We start from the raw sequence: 14629 nt of genomic DNA, 5'->3' as shown, positions 1-14629 counted from the left end.
AACTGAGATAAATTAATTATAAGCAACAAATAATTACATAAAAAATTACATAAAAAAATAGTAATTCGAAAATATATAAAAATTTACAAAATCATCAAAGTCATCTGCCCGTTCGCGTCGGTCATACTATACCATTCGTAGGCTAGGTCATTTTCATTTGGAATCAGTGACATTTTAATTATTTATTAGAATGTTATACAGTAAACTATAATTTCCATCTACATGAAATGCTAAAAGTGACTATTATATTTATTTTCATAAGGATGAACGTCAAATTATAGAAATCATCTAATTTTTGTTAATGTATACAAATCTATATCGGCGCGCGCCATGTATGCATTAAGCAAACTCACTTTGGGTGACGTTTTCTTAAAACAACAAACTTTGCAAGCCGTTGTTTAGCAACGCGTAGCGACGATTGTTATTAACATGGCGGAATAAATTGCATGTCAAATTAATTATTTTAATATATTGATATATATCGAAAATATTAAAAATATGAGAAAAAAAAGTATCCTATGTTCATCCCGGGACCCTCAAGTATATGAGTATTTTATCACAATTAAATTAGCGGTTTGACCCTGATTGCGTAAAAGACAGACAGACAGACAGACAGACAGACACTTACTTACTTACTTTCGAATTTATAATATAGGTATGGATGTTTACCATAAGATTAGCTAGTGAATTTATAGCATACTCAAATGCAATAAGTTCGAAATTGGTTACGATTAAATCTTTTTATTTTATTTTAAAATGAAAACTAAATCTTATCTTATTTTTTATCTATATAAACAATATATTTGCCAACATTTACATAAATGGTAATTGAAGGAAACTATAACTGCAATTAATTATTAATAATTCTTTTATTATATTAAGCTAATTAGGAGAGAGGCGTAAGAGATGATCCCCGAAAGAATGCTTGTTAAGACACTGCGTTCTACAATTTAAGCAGAATTCTGAAGGCATTGCGTGTTGAATGACGGAACACAACGCCGTGGTTTGCCTCGACACCAAAGCAAAAAAACTAAAATATTCTTCATCATCTTCTTCTTCATCATCTTACCTATATTATAATAGTTAACTTTTTTTAAAACTCTACTACACTTCTTATGCTAATAAGAGATTGGCATCGTGGCGAGCGAGGCCACCAAGATATGCAGAATTGAAAATACAGCATTATAGCAACCACCTTATGCCAGTTTCGACATTTGACCATATACCTAGAACAAGAACAGAAGTATTTAAAACTTAAAATCAACTCTAAATCTAAATCTTAATAAATCTTATCTTATCTTTTAATATTAATCTACAGTTCTTCTAGTTTTGCTGCAATTCCAAAGATCACCTTACCTCGCTAGGTCACCTTCTTACTAATTGTTTATCTACATACGAGTACATGTTTCTAAAACCGCAGCCATCAGTTAAGTACATGTAGACCAATGATTCACATTTACGGAGAAATACATAAGTACTATTTATTAAAATAAATAGCATTGTCATTATTTGTTTAGGCCATACCCGCGTGTATAATTAAATATGTTAAAATTTTATTTAAACATATATATATACTAGCGGCCTGCCCGCGGCTTCGCCTGCTTCGCGTGAACTACGTTATTATTAATCTCTGTCTCCATGAGTACCTACGTCCATAAGCTGCATGCTTGCAGACGCATGCATGGACGCATGGACGTCCTATAAGTGACGTCCATGCAAAATTTGAGACTCGTAGCATTTGTAGTAACGAAGTTTCATACAAACTTTCGACCCCAAAAACAACCTCTTAGAAGTCGAATATTGCAAATTCCCGTCTTAGCGAGCACCTACGTCCTATAAATAACTCCTATGCAAAATTTGAGATTCCTAGCACATGTAGTTTCTGAGATTTCGTGATGAGTGAGTGACCTTTCGATTTTATATATATAGATAAGTTTATTGACGAAGCTGTTTTGATTTATCGACTTGTGATTATATTATTTTTTTTTTTTTAATCTCCACGCTGACTCTCCGTTCCCCACTTTCTGCCGAATTTAGCAGACATTGCGTTCGACGTCAAATTGAAGAAATTAAAATATTATTTTTTACATTTCCTCGAGTGAGGATCGAACCCATCAATCAATCAATCACCTGTCGCATTTACAGTCACACGCTTGCACCTGCGCTACGACTGGCCTCTTATAGTTGCAATATAACAATAAATTCAAATTCTTCACATGAATTTTTATTAATAAAAACAAGTTAATGAATAAAGCTATTGCTTTATTCATTAACTTGTTTTTTTTTGTATAGTTCTTATTATGTATAATACGTAATTTATAATTTTTCGAATTTTGTATGTAACTTATTTTTCAATGCATTGATTTATTTTCAAGCATTTATTTTCATCAAAATGAAAGACAAGCAATTGTTTGTAGGTATCTGGTATATTGTATAAATTACATAAAAAAAACTATCTCATCACAACGAAGCCGGATAACAAATGTTTTCAATTTTGAGATAATAACCAGAAAAGGCAAAAACAGAGATTAACATAAAAAAATATGAATACTTCTGAATTTTAACTTTTGGCATCATTAATTGTCTTATACAATATCTAAATCTAAATATCTAAATTTGAGTCTAAATACATGTATCTCTTGTAATTAACTGGGTAATCAGAGGACAATGTCGATTATTAAAATATCGCGTAACCCAGCACCGCTTTTTGTGCAATATATAAATATATTTCTAGTAATGAGTATTTCTGCATCCCAGGGCTTAAGTAAGGTAAAAACCCTCAAGACGCGTGCCAACTGCTCAATAATGAAGTCCATTGTTTTTCTATGTAAAAACCAATTTTCCTAACATAAGTAGAATTAGAATTTCTATTAGAAAAACCATGTTTTTTCAGCTTCATGCAGTATCTCGCATATAATAGGCAGATGGAACCTAGTGTCTTAACTCCATTTTTAATTTTCCCTAATTTCTCCGATTGGGAATCGAACCGACAACAAGTGCACCACGACGGATTCAAATATTTTTCTTAATTTTAGTAAATTTATATTCACAGCACATACTATAAATAATTAATTTACAAACTACCTACCTAACTATATATAACATATACTCGTACCTTATATGAATGCGTCGGTAGAGTGCAAAATTTATTGTAAATTGTCTTCTAAGACGTTTATAATAACAGCAATTAATAAGATTTATATACCTCGTAGTGTATTCATACGTAATAAGAGAATCTGTTAGTTTGTATATATTTGTAGTATTCTATTATTGTTATAAATTTTTGTATAAAGTAAGGAAATTTATAGTTGCTGATTTTATACGTTTTAGACTGTATGATAGAAACAAATTGTTTCTATATTATATTTGGATATTAATAACTTAACAATATTATTAAATTGGGTACAGCGCTTTTTAAAAGCGACTTAAAAATATCAATTTCAACAAATAAATATATTGTTTTATGTGATACTTGATAACTAAGCCTTCGAGCACCAAGTGGTATGCTCGATCTCCACTCAGTAAAAAAATAAAATAAGCATTTATTCTTTAACCATTTCAAAGATTTAGATTTTAAATTAAATAAATTTAGTACCTATACAATAAAATGAAAAAATACTTAAGATGTAAAATAAAACATTTAAAAAAATAGATTCTCGAGTAATAAATTTTAGCAGCCAGTTTTTTAGTCAGGTTGCCCCTTGATATAGGCGTCCCCATCATCTTCCACTTTTCTCCTTTCCAAGTAAGCCTTCTCCGTCCTTTTGGTAGATCGTCCCCCATCTTTTTTTCGACTCCCTTTTTGCCTCTGTCCATTTCTAGTATACCATTATGTTACGACTTTAGTTCATTTATCTCTGTTCGTTCTCATAATATGACCAATCCAGTTCCACTTATTTTTTTTATTTTTTTGTATTCATCGCTCACCAAGAAAAATAACTATTATTTTTCTTATTTTTGAACTCGTCCAATGATCCTTTAACCTTTATATTCAGCATACTTCACTCCATGTTCCTCTGACAACCTATAAGATTTTAGTCGTTTTTATTTTAAACTGGCTAAGTTTGGCATCCATATTTGATTATATGAGATCTACTCAGTTACTTATATGTAAATATAAGTAACTGATGATAATATAATATCTATATTGATGATAATATAATATCTATATTAAATTTACATGAAATTATTAGCTTAAAAATAATTTAACATAGGAATTAACTCTAAATACACAATGTTTAAACTTTAAAGTACTTAAATAATAGCTAATGTCTATTAAAAAAACACTATTATAGTTATTATTAAAATTCTAAATTTCCATATTGGTTTTCAGCTTCACAGTGTATCCCATAAAAATGAAAATATATGTACAAAAATTAAAACTTAAATATTTTAAATATTCTAAAAAATTAAATATTCTAAATATTTCTCACACATGTCGCTTCGCATCTAAAAGCGCTAAGCTTCTGTCCAAATTTTGGCCGAATCTAAAACTAAAATAATAAAACGCGAGTAGGTAAAAATTGCATATACCAACCAGAAAAAAGACGAGTTATACAGCGGTTATTTACCCATCGGCCATTAGTCACTGGGAGGTGTGTTTTGATCCGTATATATAGTTCGTCTCCATCGCAAGGATCATCATACAGTGTGGTCCACCATGAAGACCGTGAGTACCTCTCGTTCTTTGCTAAGATAATATCGGACGTTTATTTTTATTTTTAATTAATTTAGCTTTGTTATATTTCTAAAGTTTTTCTGTTTTTTAAAAAGCTTTTCGAGAATCCCTAGCATGATATCAAAATAGAAATATTTTATTCGATTTTTTTTTGTATAATATGTTAAATTATTATTTGTTTAAATTTAAGCCATATCGAAGATCATAGCATAAAAATAGTTGATAATAAAATTGTGCCAATAATTTCATTTAATCCTTTAATAATTTCACAGAACGCCTAATAAGTTTGAAATTTTTTACTCATAGTAATAAATAATAAAAGAAATTAATAATATAAATAATTGTTGTAGAATTAAAATAACTTGACACAAAATCTTAATATTGTATTATTAATATAAATGTATTTTTTTTTTCAGTTAATTTGTTTTGGCCTGCTCCTTTGCGTGTACGTGGCGTATGCTGCTGCTATGCCGGATCCTTCGGCAGCAGAGACCAAGCCAGCTGAAGCTGAATCTGAAGCCTTAGTACCTGAAGAGTCCCGACATGGCTGGGGTTCAACTGGCTGGGGAGGTGGAGGAGGCTGGGGAGGTGGAGGAGGTTGGGGAGGTGGTAGGGGCTGGGGAGGTGGAGGAGGTTGGGGCCACGGCGGTGGCTATGGCCGCGGCCATGGCTACGGACGTGGATGGGGACGCTAGAACTATTTTATTTTGTAATATTTATATGTAATGTAACCATTATGATGATAACTCGTAATAAAATATGAATTAACATTACTTTTTGTCTTTTTATTTTTTAATGATTGTGTTTATTATTTTTTTGATTTACTTATTGACATATAAATCAGTTATCAATCTAAAATATTTCTTTAACTAAAACATATATGTATATATTTTCATTTATTATGTTCTATCTTAATTTATTTCTTAAACCTTAAATTATTTTACTGAGGCGATATTTTAATAATATTTACTAAACATTTTTTTTTATGTCTCTTATATTCCATATTTTGGAATCTATATGTAATATAAATAATTATTTAAAAAAATAATGACTTTAAAACAGAATCACATGTCACATTCTTTACCTTGATCGTAGTTTTAAAAATGCGCAAAGAATAATCCTAATTTACTGCCACCGCTGCGCTACTGAATAAAATTAATAAACTAACATACTATTAGAAAAATATTTAAAATCAATTAAGATAACCTATAACACCTATATACAGATAAATATTTTTGGTAGTCACAGTCAATAATAAAGTAACTCGGTACGTTCACTGGTTGTCATCGCTATGAAAATAGTAAGTATTTATAACATATATACTTTTAACAATAAATAGTACATTTGGAAATAAATGTATAAAATTAGAAATAACATTTAACCTTCTTCGATTTTCACATGTTTTTTTTAATTTCCTATTGTATAATCGACCAAGTGAATATCCTCACAAAATTGAGGATTATGGAATTTTATAATATTTAATTAAAAAATGATATTATTTAATAAATAAAAATCGTTAATTATAGATATAATAAATTTCAGATTTCACTCATTCCGTTATCAATAATAATATGCTTAGTTTATGTATCAGGACTGGCAGGTTCAGGTATTTTTATTAAAGAAACCCCAAAAAAAAGAGAAGTCGAAACTAACGCTGAAACAATGATGGCGGCAGAATCGAAATGGTGGAAACAGTTTGGTAAAAAATACCATCATACTCGTATTTATGGACATCATTTATGGCATAAAGGATGAAAAATATTAGTTTTTTTTAATAAAACAGTACACTTCAATGTTGTTTTTATTTTTTCTTTGCCTCAATTTAATCCAAAGATATTATATAATAAAATATTTCAATAAATTCTTTAATACTTATATAATTATATACTTGTATCGATTAATAGATGCATCATAGGTTTCACATTGAGATGACATTGATTAAAAGTAAACAAGGATTAACAACAACCGAAGCGAATAAAATAAATAAATAAATTATTTAACTCTAATTTAGTTATGAATTATTTACTATTCAATAAACAGCAGTGATGATTTCTTATATAATTACAATTTTGATAAAATAAAATAAAGAACTATACATCTACTAAATAATATTTTTTTATAAAATACCGATACAGACTTCTAATAATATTTAATTAATAGTATGGTTTAACATTAGAATTATATGTAAGGTAAGTACCTATAATTTTTTTCAATATACTTAATGTTCATTTTTCCTTATCTAAAATTGTTAAATAAATTATTATAGCAATTAGTAGAAATGAATATTCATTTATAACCAAATCGAATTTCGAACGTTTATAAACATATCAAAACAAGTTCTGAATTGTTATTAAACTAAATAAAAGGTTTAAGAAAGCGACACCATGGATGGTGCATATTATGTAAGCAAGATATTTCAAATTTATTTGTAAAAAAATATAAAATACACTTTATATATTTTTTCTTTTTTTTGGTAATTTTTTAAAATCTGATTTTTCATATCTTTTATATCTATTTTTTTCAGGTTCGCGTAGTCTTATCTCTATTCTATATTATTTTAGCTGCAACGAAAAATAATAATCATACAGTTCCTCATGATGTAAGCGAAGACGATGGTTGGGGCGATTTGCCACCAATGTGGGGTTAATTTCACAAAAGAATCCAATTATTTTTATATTTACTTAAATTTTGTTTTTCTGTTTTATTTGTTTTAACCAGTTACTGTTGAATTTAATATAGTTAAGACAGGAGTTTCAGTTTAGGCACAGAGCGGCCATGTTGAGATTCACGTAAGTATTATCACACGATTTCAATCAAAATTATTGATATTTTTCATTTTGAGTGATTTAGTAATGATTGTGGTGTTTTAGAAGATACACATTTTAAGAAGAATAAGAAGATATTAATACACACACAAAATGTGAATGTAAACACGACTGGTTATAGGTTCAATCCCCATTTGAGGAAATGGATTTATTTAAATTTATATTTTCGCTCTGGTGTCGAGACAAAGCGCGGCGTTGAGTTCCTCCACCCAACACGTAAATCCTCCAGGATTGGGTGGAAAATTATGATAGGTTCTACTTACCCTGCCGTATGCGGCATATATTTAAATTACTTATACCTGCTGCGATGCTTAGAATGAGCTTTTAAATTACGTGAACAAAACTTGCGAAATTTAATAATACCTACTTATATAAAAATACAAATCACTTATATCTATCTATATATATAAAATCGAAAGGTCACTGTCACTCATCACGAAATCTCAGAAACTACATGTGCTAGGAATCTCAAATTTTGCATAGGAGTTACTTATAGGACGTAGGTGCTCGCTAAGACGGGAATTTGCAATATTCGACTTCTAAGGGGTTGTTTTTGGGGTCGAAAGTTTGTATGAAACTTCGTTACTACAAATGCTAGGAGTCTCAAATTTTGCATAGACGTCACTAGGACGTAGTCATGGAGACAGAAATAATAATAACATAGTTCACGCGGGTGAAACCGCGAGCGGGCCGCTAGTGTATAATAAATCCGAGCGCAATATTGTAGTAATATTGCATAACCTAAAAAGAAAACAACAGTCAATCTAAAATAAAAAATGAAACTAAAAAATCTCTTTAAATGTTATATTTTTCGTCCGCTTGACCTTATGTTTAAATTGTAATCATATTATACAAATCTTTATGTAAATTGTAATCTGTGTGAAGCCTGTGTCATTCTAGTATATCAGCTATATTATTGAAAGGCGTCATCTAAATCCGTTCAGTACATTACATTTTTAATGCTTATGTTTTTACGCTACAAAGTTTTTAATAAGCTTTAAAAAAAAAGTTTTTAGAGCAACGAAAAGATATATTCGTTATAATATAAGTACTTCAAAATATTTTATTTTCAGATAACTTGATTTAGCCTCGCAATCCTATGAGACGTGATGGAGTGCCTCAAAACTCTTTGGCCAACAATCAAAGCTTCGGTTATCTCGCCATATAAAGGCAACACCAGGACGTGCCTCGACCTACGTCATGTTTACAGCAAAAATAAATCTGTCTAATATTTTTAAGGAAAATTATAGATTATCCTTTAAATGTAATTTTTAATTGCTATTAATATATTATGATTTATGAAATTATTAATTTAGTTTTATTGGTTATAATTTTAATAAGCATAAAATAGAAGATAGAAGAAAATCTACATATATATTTTATAATCAAGAATTTTGTGGTCCATTATTAAATCCACTGTATAAATACCTATTGCATTTTCAGAATATACCCGTGAAACCGATTATTTACTTCAGCCGATGTCGTTGTCGTAGTCGGCTATTACACGAAAAACTGCTTATATTTTTAAAATCTAGATTTTTTCTTTTAAGATTATTTATAATTAAAATCTAGATTGTTTCTTAAATAATGCTGTCTGGCACAACCAGGCAAAACACAACGATAGGGTTCCTGAAACTTTTTAAGTCCGACTATTAATTAAGTAAGTTGGCCAAAAGTCATAATCAGCATTTCTCTTTCAAAAATATAAGGTTAGGTTAATAGAAAGTACCTCTTTTCATTTACCAAAAGAAGTAACACAATGATAATAAGAGGAAGGAACATAATGATATAGAGAAGGAAATCAAGTAATAGTCAAATTGTCTATAAAAGTAATAGTCAAATTTGGTAGAGACCTTATGTAAACAATTAGGTACTAATAAAATATCAAATGTCCTTATAGATAATATATGCTAACAAAACCAAGGTCAACATTAAAATGAACTACTAAAATGGATTGAATAATTTTATTTTTAAAAATCACTCATTTTAAGCTCAAGCTATTCTAAAAAACACCCCGAGTATACAAATATATTATATTATTCAAAAACTTCATCTTCTTATCCAAAATGCAAAAATCGTATTTATCTTTATTTACAATAGCCACTTTAATACTACAACAGGTATTTAAAAAGGAGTTTAAATACTATAAAGGTACCAGAATTTATTAATTTAAAAACGAGAGACTGAAAACCTAGTTTAATAGGAAGTCCAACATCTAAGCTATTTATATTTTATAGACCTTAGATAGACTTTTTATTATTTACAATTTCTTAGTGACCAATCTCGCAAGGTTTAGTCAGCGTTTGCAATGTAAACACTCAAAAATAAGTATTTAAGACACTTCATTCTAAAAAAAAACAATATTTATGGCAAGACCAAGTATGATATCGGGCTATTTAATTAAATAAATAAATAAAAATATTATAATACCATTGCACAGGTGTAGAGGAACCAAACTGAACAAAAAACATATTGTACAAAATAATATTTTAATTTCTTCAAAATAAATAAAATCGATAAAATATCGATAAAACAAGTGACATTATTGGTACCTTGTGTATCTATTTACTATTTAAAATCTTTGGAAAAACTTTTAGAGTCGGTGCTAACAAGGGTGTTTTTTAATAAATTTTACTTTTATTCGTTGTACGGTGACTACTTATACGAAAAAAATTTTAGGAAAAAAAAAAATTTAAAAAAACTTAAAAAAAACGGTATTTTATAAAACCACGGTAGAAATTTGGAATAAATACTAGTTATGGTCAATTGCGTCATATATTTTAAATTTATATGGTAGTTTAACATTACATTTATATGGATATTAAGCATTATTTTTTTATCAAAAACATTAATTTTATTTTTTCCTTATCTAGAATTGTATTAATTATTACAGCAATTAGTAGCTGCACAGGAATTAAAAATTATGGCCAAATCGAATTTCTAACATTTAGAAACAAAACAAAACAAGTTATGAGTTCAGTTCAGTTCAATAATTTATTTAAGTTTATTGTTGAACTAAAGATTTTATATTTTTTGCCAACATGGAGAGTGCATATGTAAGTAAAAAGTGAAATATTTTTTAGATAATAATACAAAAAAAAAATATTTTCAAAATTTCAAGTTTTTTGAAATAATATACCTTTTCATTTTTCTGCGTTCATGGTTTACGTTGTATTTCGCACATAGCAGGGTAAGCAGAGGGAACATTGGAACCTAGTGTTACGAAACTCCGATCGAAATCGAACCCACAAACGTCGCCGCTTCAGTCGCGCGCTTGTAACCCTGTGCTATGACGGCTTCAAATATTTAATTACTTATATTTAAATAAAAAAAATGTCTGTTTAATTTTTTTTCAGGTACGCATAGCCTTGTCACTGTTTTATATTATTTTGGCTGCAACGAGACATAATCACACAATGCCCGAAGACGTAGGCGAAGATGATTGGGCATCAATTTGGGGTTAACCTGTATTAAGTTACCTGACAACAAAATACTTTCTTCATAACTCCAAATGTTATTATAATTAAAATTTTAAATTCCTATTTTATTTGTTTTTTATTTTATATGAGAAACAAGGCAACAACTCAGCGTTTAAATAAACTACTATGTAAGTATTACCACATGCTTTCACTAAAAAATTCCAATATCTGTCCTTGGGAAAGGTCGTAAATAGGACCGGAGTCAGGAGAAAGTCGTTCCTCTTCCTAATATCTATTGGTTGTACATGAAGAAACGATTTAGTATTGATTTCGGTGTTTTGGAAGAACAACATTTTAAGTAAGACTTACATATTTATTGACAATGCACGTAAGTAGCTTATAATTTTTTTCTTAATATTTATTTTAAATTAATAAAAACCGTTTTATTTTAATGCAATTAACTTCTTTATTTATTGTTTCTTTTTTTAATAACAGATATTTCAAGGTTTAACTTTTAAACTAAACTAAATAAAAGGAATTTGTTAATTTTCAATTATTTAAAATCAGAAAAAAAACTATTTTTGATTGAATTTCCTGTTTAAAAACGTGTATTGAAATGCACGTGCAGGTTTGTATAAAAGAATATTTACTATAATGATATAAAGATTATTATCTTTTCAACGTAATAAGCTTAAGCTATTATGCATTAAAAAGAAGATGTTATTAGATTTCATGAAATACTTTAGTTTTTATATTAATTTAAGAATACATAATGTTTTTATTTTCTCTATTATCCTACGTATGCAATTATAAAATCTTTATTTTAAATAAAAAAAAATTGAATTAATATTTCCGTATAACCGCGGCCATGGACCGAAGCTTTGTCGCGTTGTACAAATTAATCGGAATTAAATTTGGATGTAAGGCGGAAAAACTTTTATTCAAAATCTTGTATGAAGAATTCGTAATAACTCCTATAATACTAAAAATATTAGAAAGAAGTAGAAGGAAGAAAAATTTAAAATACCCTTCATATTATAAAAAAAATAAAATTAAATGATGATTTATGCTTTTTTTTATTTCAGATACTTTTATGCTTACTTCTAATAGTTACTGCTATCAAAGCAATAGTATTAGATCCATCTATATATCTGTCTCCGAGCCCCCCCTTAACCACCACAAAAGATAATGACATTGAAAAATTGTGGTCACGAAGCGCGGATTCGATGATTAAAGAAAAAAGCAGCGCATTGACTCCTTCGACAGATCGTAAGTAATATTTTTTATTCATATTTTAACGACTAGTATGTAAATCTAAATACCTAAAACCTATAGGAAATATTGTTGAAATCACGTTCGTTTTCGTTTTTCGAATGAGTAATATGCTGTTGGCCATATAGGCCTCTACAGCGTCACCGGGCTTTGGGAGGCCGATCTAGAAGAGCTCTGATCTTGGCTTATGTTCAAATCAAATCAGCTTCACGCTGTATAGCAGGGTAAGCAGAGGGAACCTAGTGTTAAGGTGTCTTAACACCAGGTTCCCTCTGCTTGGAGTGTTCCTTTCTCCACAGTGGCAGAACTCAACGACGGGCTTTTTGCTTTGGTAGCAGAGTTTGAAAGTGGGGAAAGGAGTGTCTTAACACTGGGTTCCCTCAGGCTATCCTGTTATATGCGGGATACAGCGTGAAGTTAATTTAACGTATAACTATTTTATTTTCAGTTAATGAAATAATACCAACCTCTCAACCAAGTGAAACCATGGAGAGCCTTGAAACATTTTGGCCTAGCTTCCGTCCCAGTGTGCGAGGTATTCACATACCTCTATCATTTCATTTATCTGGCACATATGGAGGTAATTCCGGTATTGGGGCTGGCGTCTATACTGGTAACTACATGAGCATGGCATCAGCCATTGCAAACCACGGCAAAGCAGTTCTAGCTGGTACCAATTATAAATCCTATAGCGGATATCCTGGCTTGAGAATATACAGTGGTGAAACCAAGCCGGCATGGAGTGGATGGGGAAACGGTAGATGGGGTCATTATGGAAAGGGTTGAATACGATAAGAATCTATTTTTCATTTATTTCAAGGCTTTATCATTTATAAGAATCTATCAACTAAGATTTGCCTCGTTCTACAGTAGATATCTATATGATATTAGCAAAAACAAATATGTAAAATATTTTAAAGGAAGATTGTACAATTATTAATAATATATTATGGTTTATAAAGCTGTTAATTTAGTTTTAATGACTGCATTATTGGAACTAAGTTTGTATTTCAATGACAAGTAAGTATTTTATTATTATATTTAAATTGATGAGCGAGATGAAGTGTTTACAAACGGAAAATCCATTCATTATCTGACAAGGCAGATGTGTCATTTTGTTTAGATAATAATTACGTAGGTTACGTTAAAGTTAATAGAATTGTGTAATTTGTTTCTGAAGCTTAGGTACAGTATAAAATACAAATTAAAATTATTTATTAATTGATTTTTAGCTTTATGCTGTATCTCGAACAGAAGACGGACCCTGGGAACTTAGTATAGTGACACTCCGTTCCCATGTCGACAGGAACTCGCTTCCACTCGTTATCAGAGCGAGGAAATGAAAATATTATATAATTCATTGCCTCAAAAGCTCATTTTAATAGAAAAAGCACATCTGGGGAAAGTTACAAAAATATAGGGGCTCATATAATATTCTTTACAAAATAAAAACATTATATTTGGATGGAATTTATCCTGCTAAATGAAGGACATAGCGTGAAGCTAAAAAATAGGTAATTCTTTGCCATAAATAAAGTAGACGTTGACGCTACAATATGAAGAAAAATATTAAGATAGGATTTTTAAGCAAAAAAGTTAGGTTCCACCGAGATTTGAACTCGGATCGCTGGATTCAAAGTCCAGAGTGCTCACCATTACACCATGGAACCGGTTATTATTATTTAACTATAATATTAATAGTATGTTGTTAATTATATGAACAAGAATAGAGTAATAGTTTATAAAACACTTGATTAAACAAATTTCATATAATCTTACTTAACAACTTTAATTGGTATTTAACTGTAATTAGTAGCAAATAATTTATTGTTAGGTGAACGCTAAATAGCATCTTTCGTTCTTTATATGCCTAATAATAATATACAAGTAATGGTAACATTTATTCGAATAAATTGAATATACTTAAAGTAAACTGTAAGTATTAGAAATATTGTTTTAATTACTATTTTTTTTTAATTTGTTGTTTTTAAATATGAAATGTACCTAGAAGTAAATTAATGGAAAATGTTAGTCGTAATAAAGAAATAAATGACTGAGCTTTTGTATAATAATTTCGCCAACGTCCATACCACGTTGAACACACCGGTTCTCGTCCGATCACCGAAGTTAAGCAACGTCGGGCGCGGTCAGTACTTGGATGGGTGACCGCCTGGGAACACCGCGTGCCGTTGGCTTTTTTTTGCACGTTTTTTTATTATTTCTTCAATCTGGAATAAATAGAAAATATATAAATAATATTATTATACTAATTTTTTGAACATTTGAACTTTTTTTATAAAATCTATATAATGTAGAGTCTCATATACCTAAAGCAGAGGGTGCATAAATTCTATGCCTGCAAGTAGAATTTTACTATTTTATTAAATTTATTAATAAATAAAAATGAGGATACAATTATACTATACTAGCGACCC

General features: G+C 29.4%; 2 protein-coding genes, 1 long non-coding RNA gene and 2 other non-coding genes across 5 annotated transcripts; 4 read left to right on the top strand and 1 right to left on the bottom strand.

Moving 5' to 3' along the window:
- Window positions 1-4520: 4520 nt before the first annotated feature.
- LOC146532019 (uncharacterized) lies at window positions 4521-5451 on the top strand. The gene is made up of 2 exons (XM_085196997.1): window positions 4521-4669; window positions 5095-5451. The coding sequence occupies exons 1-2, from the start codon at window positions 4661-4663 to the stop codon at window positions 5371-5373; spliced, it is 288 nt and encodes a 95-aa protein (XP_085053123.1). The 5' UTR covers window positions 4521-4660; the 3' UTR covers window positions 5374-5451.
- Window positions 5452-5682: 231 nt separating this feature from the next.
- LOC146532018 (uncharacterized) lies at window positions 5683-6471 on the top strand. The gene is made up of 2 exons (XR_014878737.1): window positions 5683-5978; window positions 6221-6471. It is a non-coding gene; the product is annotated as an uncharacterized LOC146532018 (long non-coding RNA).
- Window positions 6472-11200: 4729 nt separating this feature from the next.
- LOC146532017 (uncharacterized) lies at window positions 11201-13111 on the top strand. The gene is made up of 3 exons (XM_085196984.1): window positions 11201-11310; window positions 12008-12191; window positions 12643-13111. The coding sequence occupies exons 1-3, from the start codon at window positions 11305-11307 to the stop codon at window positions 12978-12980; spliced, it is 528 nt and encodes a 175-aa protein (XP_085053110.1). The 5' UTR covers window positions 11201-11304; the 3' UTR covers window positions 12981-13111.
- Window positions 13112-13792: 681 nt separating this feature from the next.
- On the bottom strand, window positions 13793-13864 carry TRNAQ-UUG (transfer RNA glutamine (anticodon UUG)). The gene has a single exon. It is a non-coding gene; the product is annotated as a tRNA-Gln (tRNA).
- A 406-nt stretch (window positions 13865-14270) lies between these two features.
- LOC146532015 (5S ribosomal RNA) lies at window positions 14271-14389 on the top strand. Its single transcript, XR_014878768.1, has one exon. It is a non-coding gene; the product is annotated as a 5S ribosomal RNA (ribosomal RNA).
- Window positions 14390-14629: the final 240 nt, after the last annotated feature.

This window comes from Heliconius melpomene, chromosome 14 (assembly GCF_056956725.1).
Source record: "Heliconius melpomene rosina isolate 202511_hmr_F chromosome 14, ASM5695672v1, whole genome shotgun sequence".
NCBI lineage: Eukaryota > Metazoa > Arthropoda > Insecta > Lepidoptera > Nymphalidae > Heliconius > Heliconius melpomene.
This window is presented reverse-complemented; position numbering and strand designations above follow the sequence as displayed.

Coding starts and splice junctions, on each gene's coding strand:
- LOC146532017 (XM_085196984.1), top strand. Junction 12,192..12,642: donor ATTGACTCCTTCGACAGATC/GTAAGTAATATT, acceptor TTTTATTTTCAG/TTAATGAAATAATACCAACC.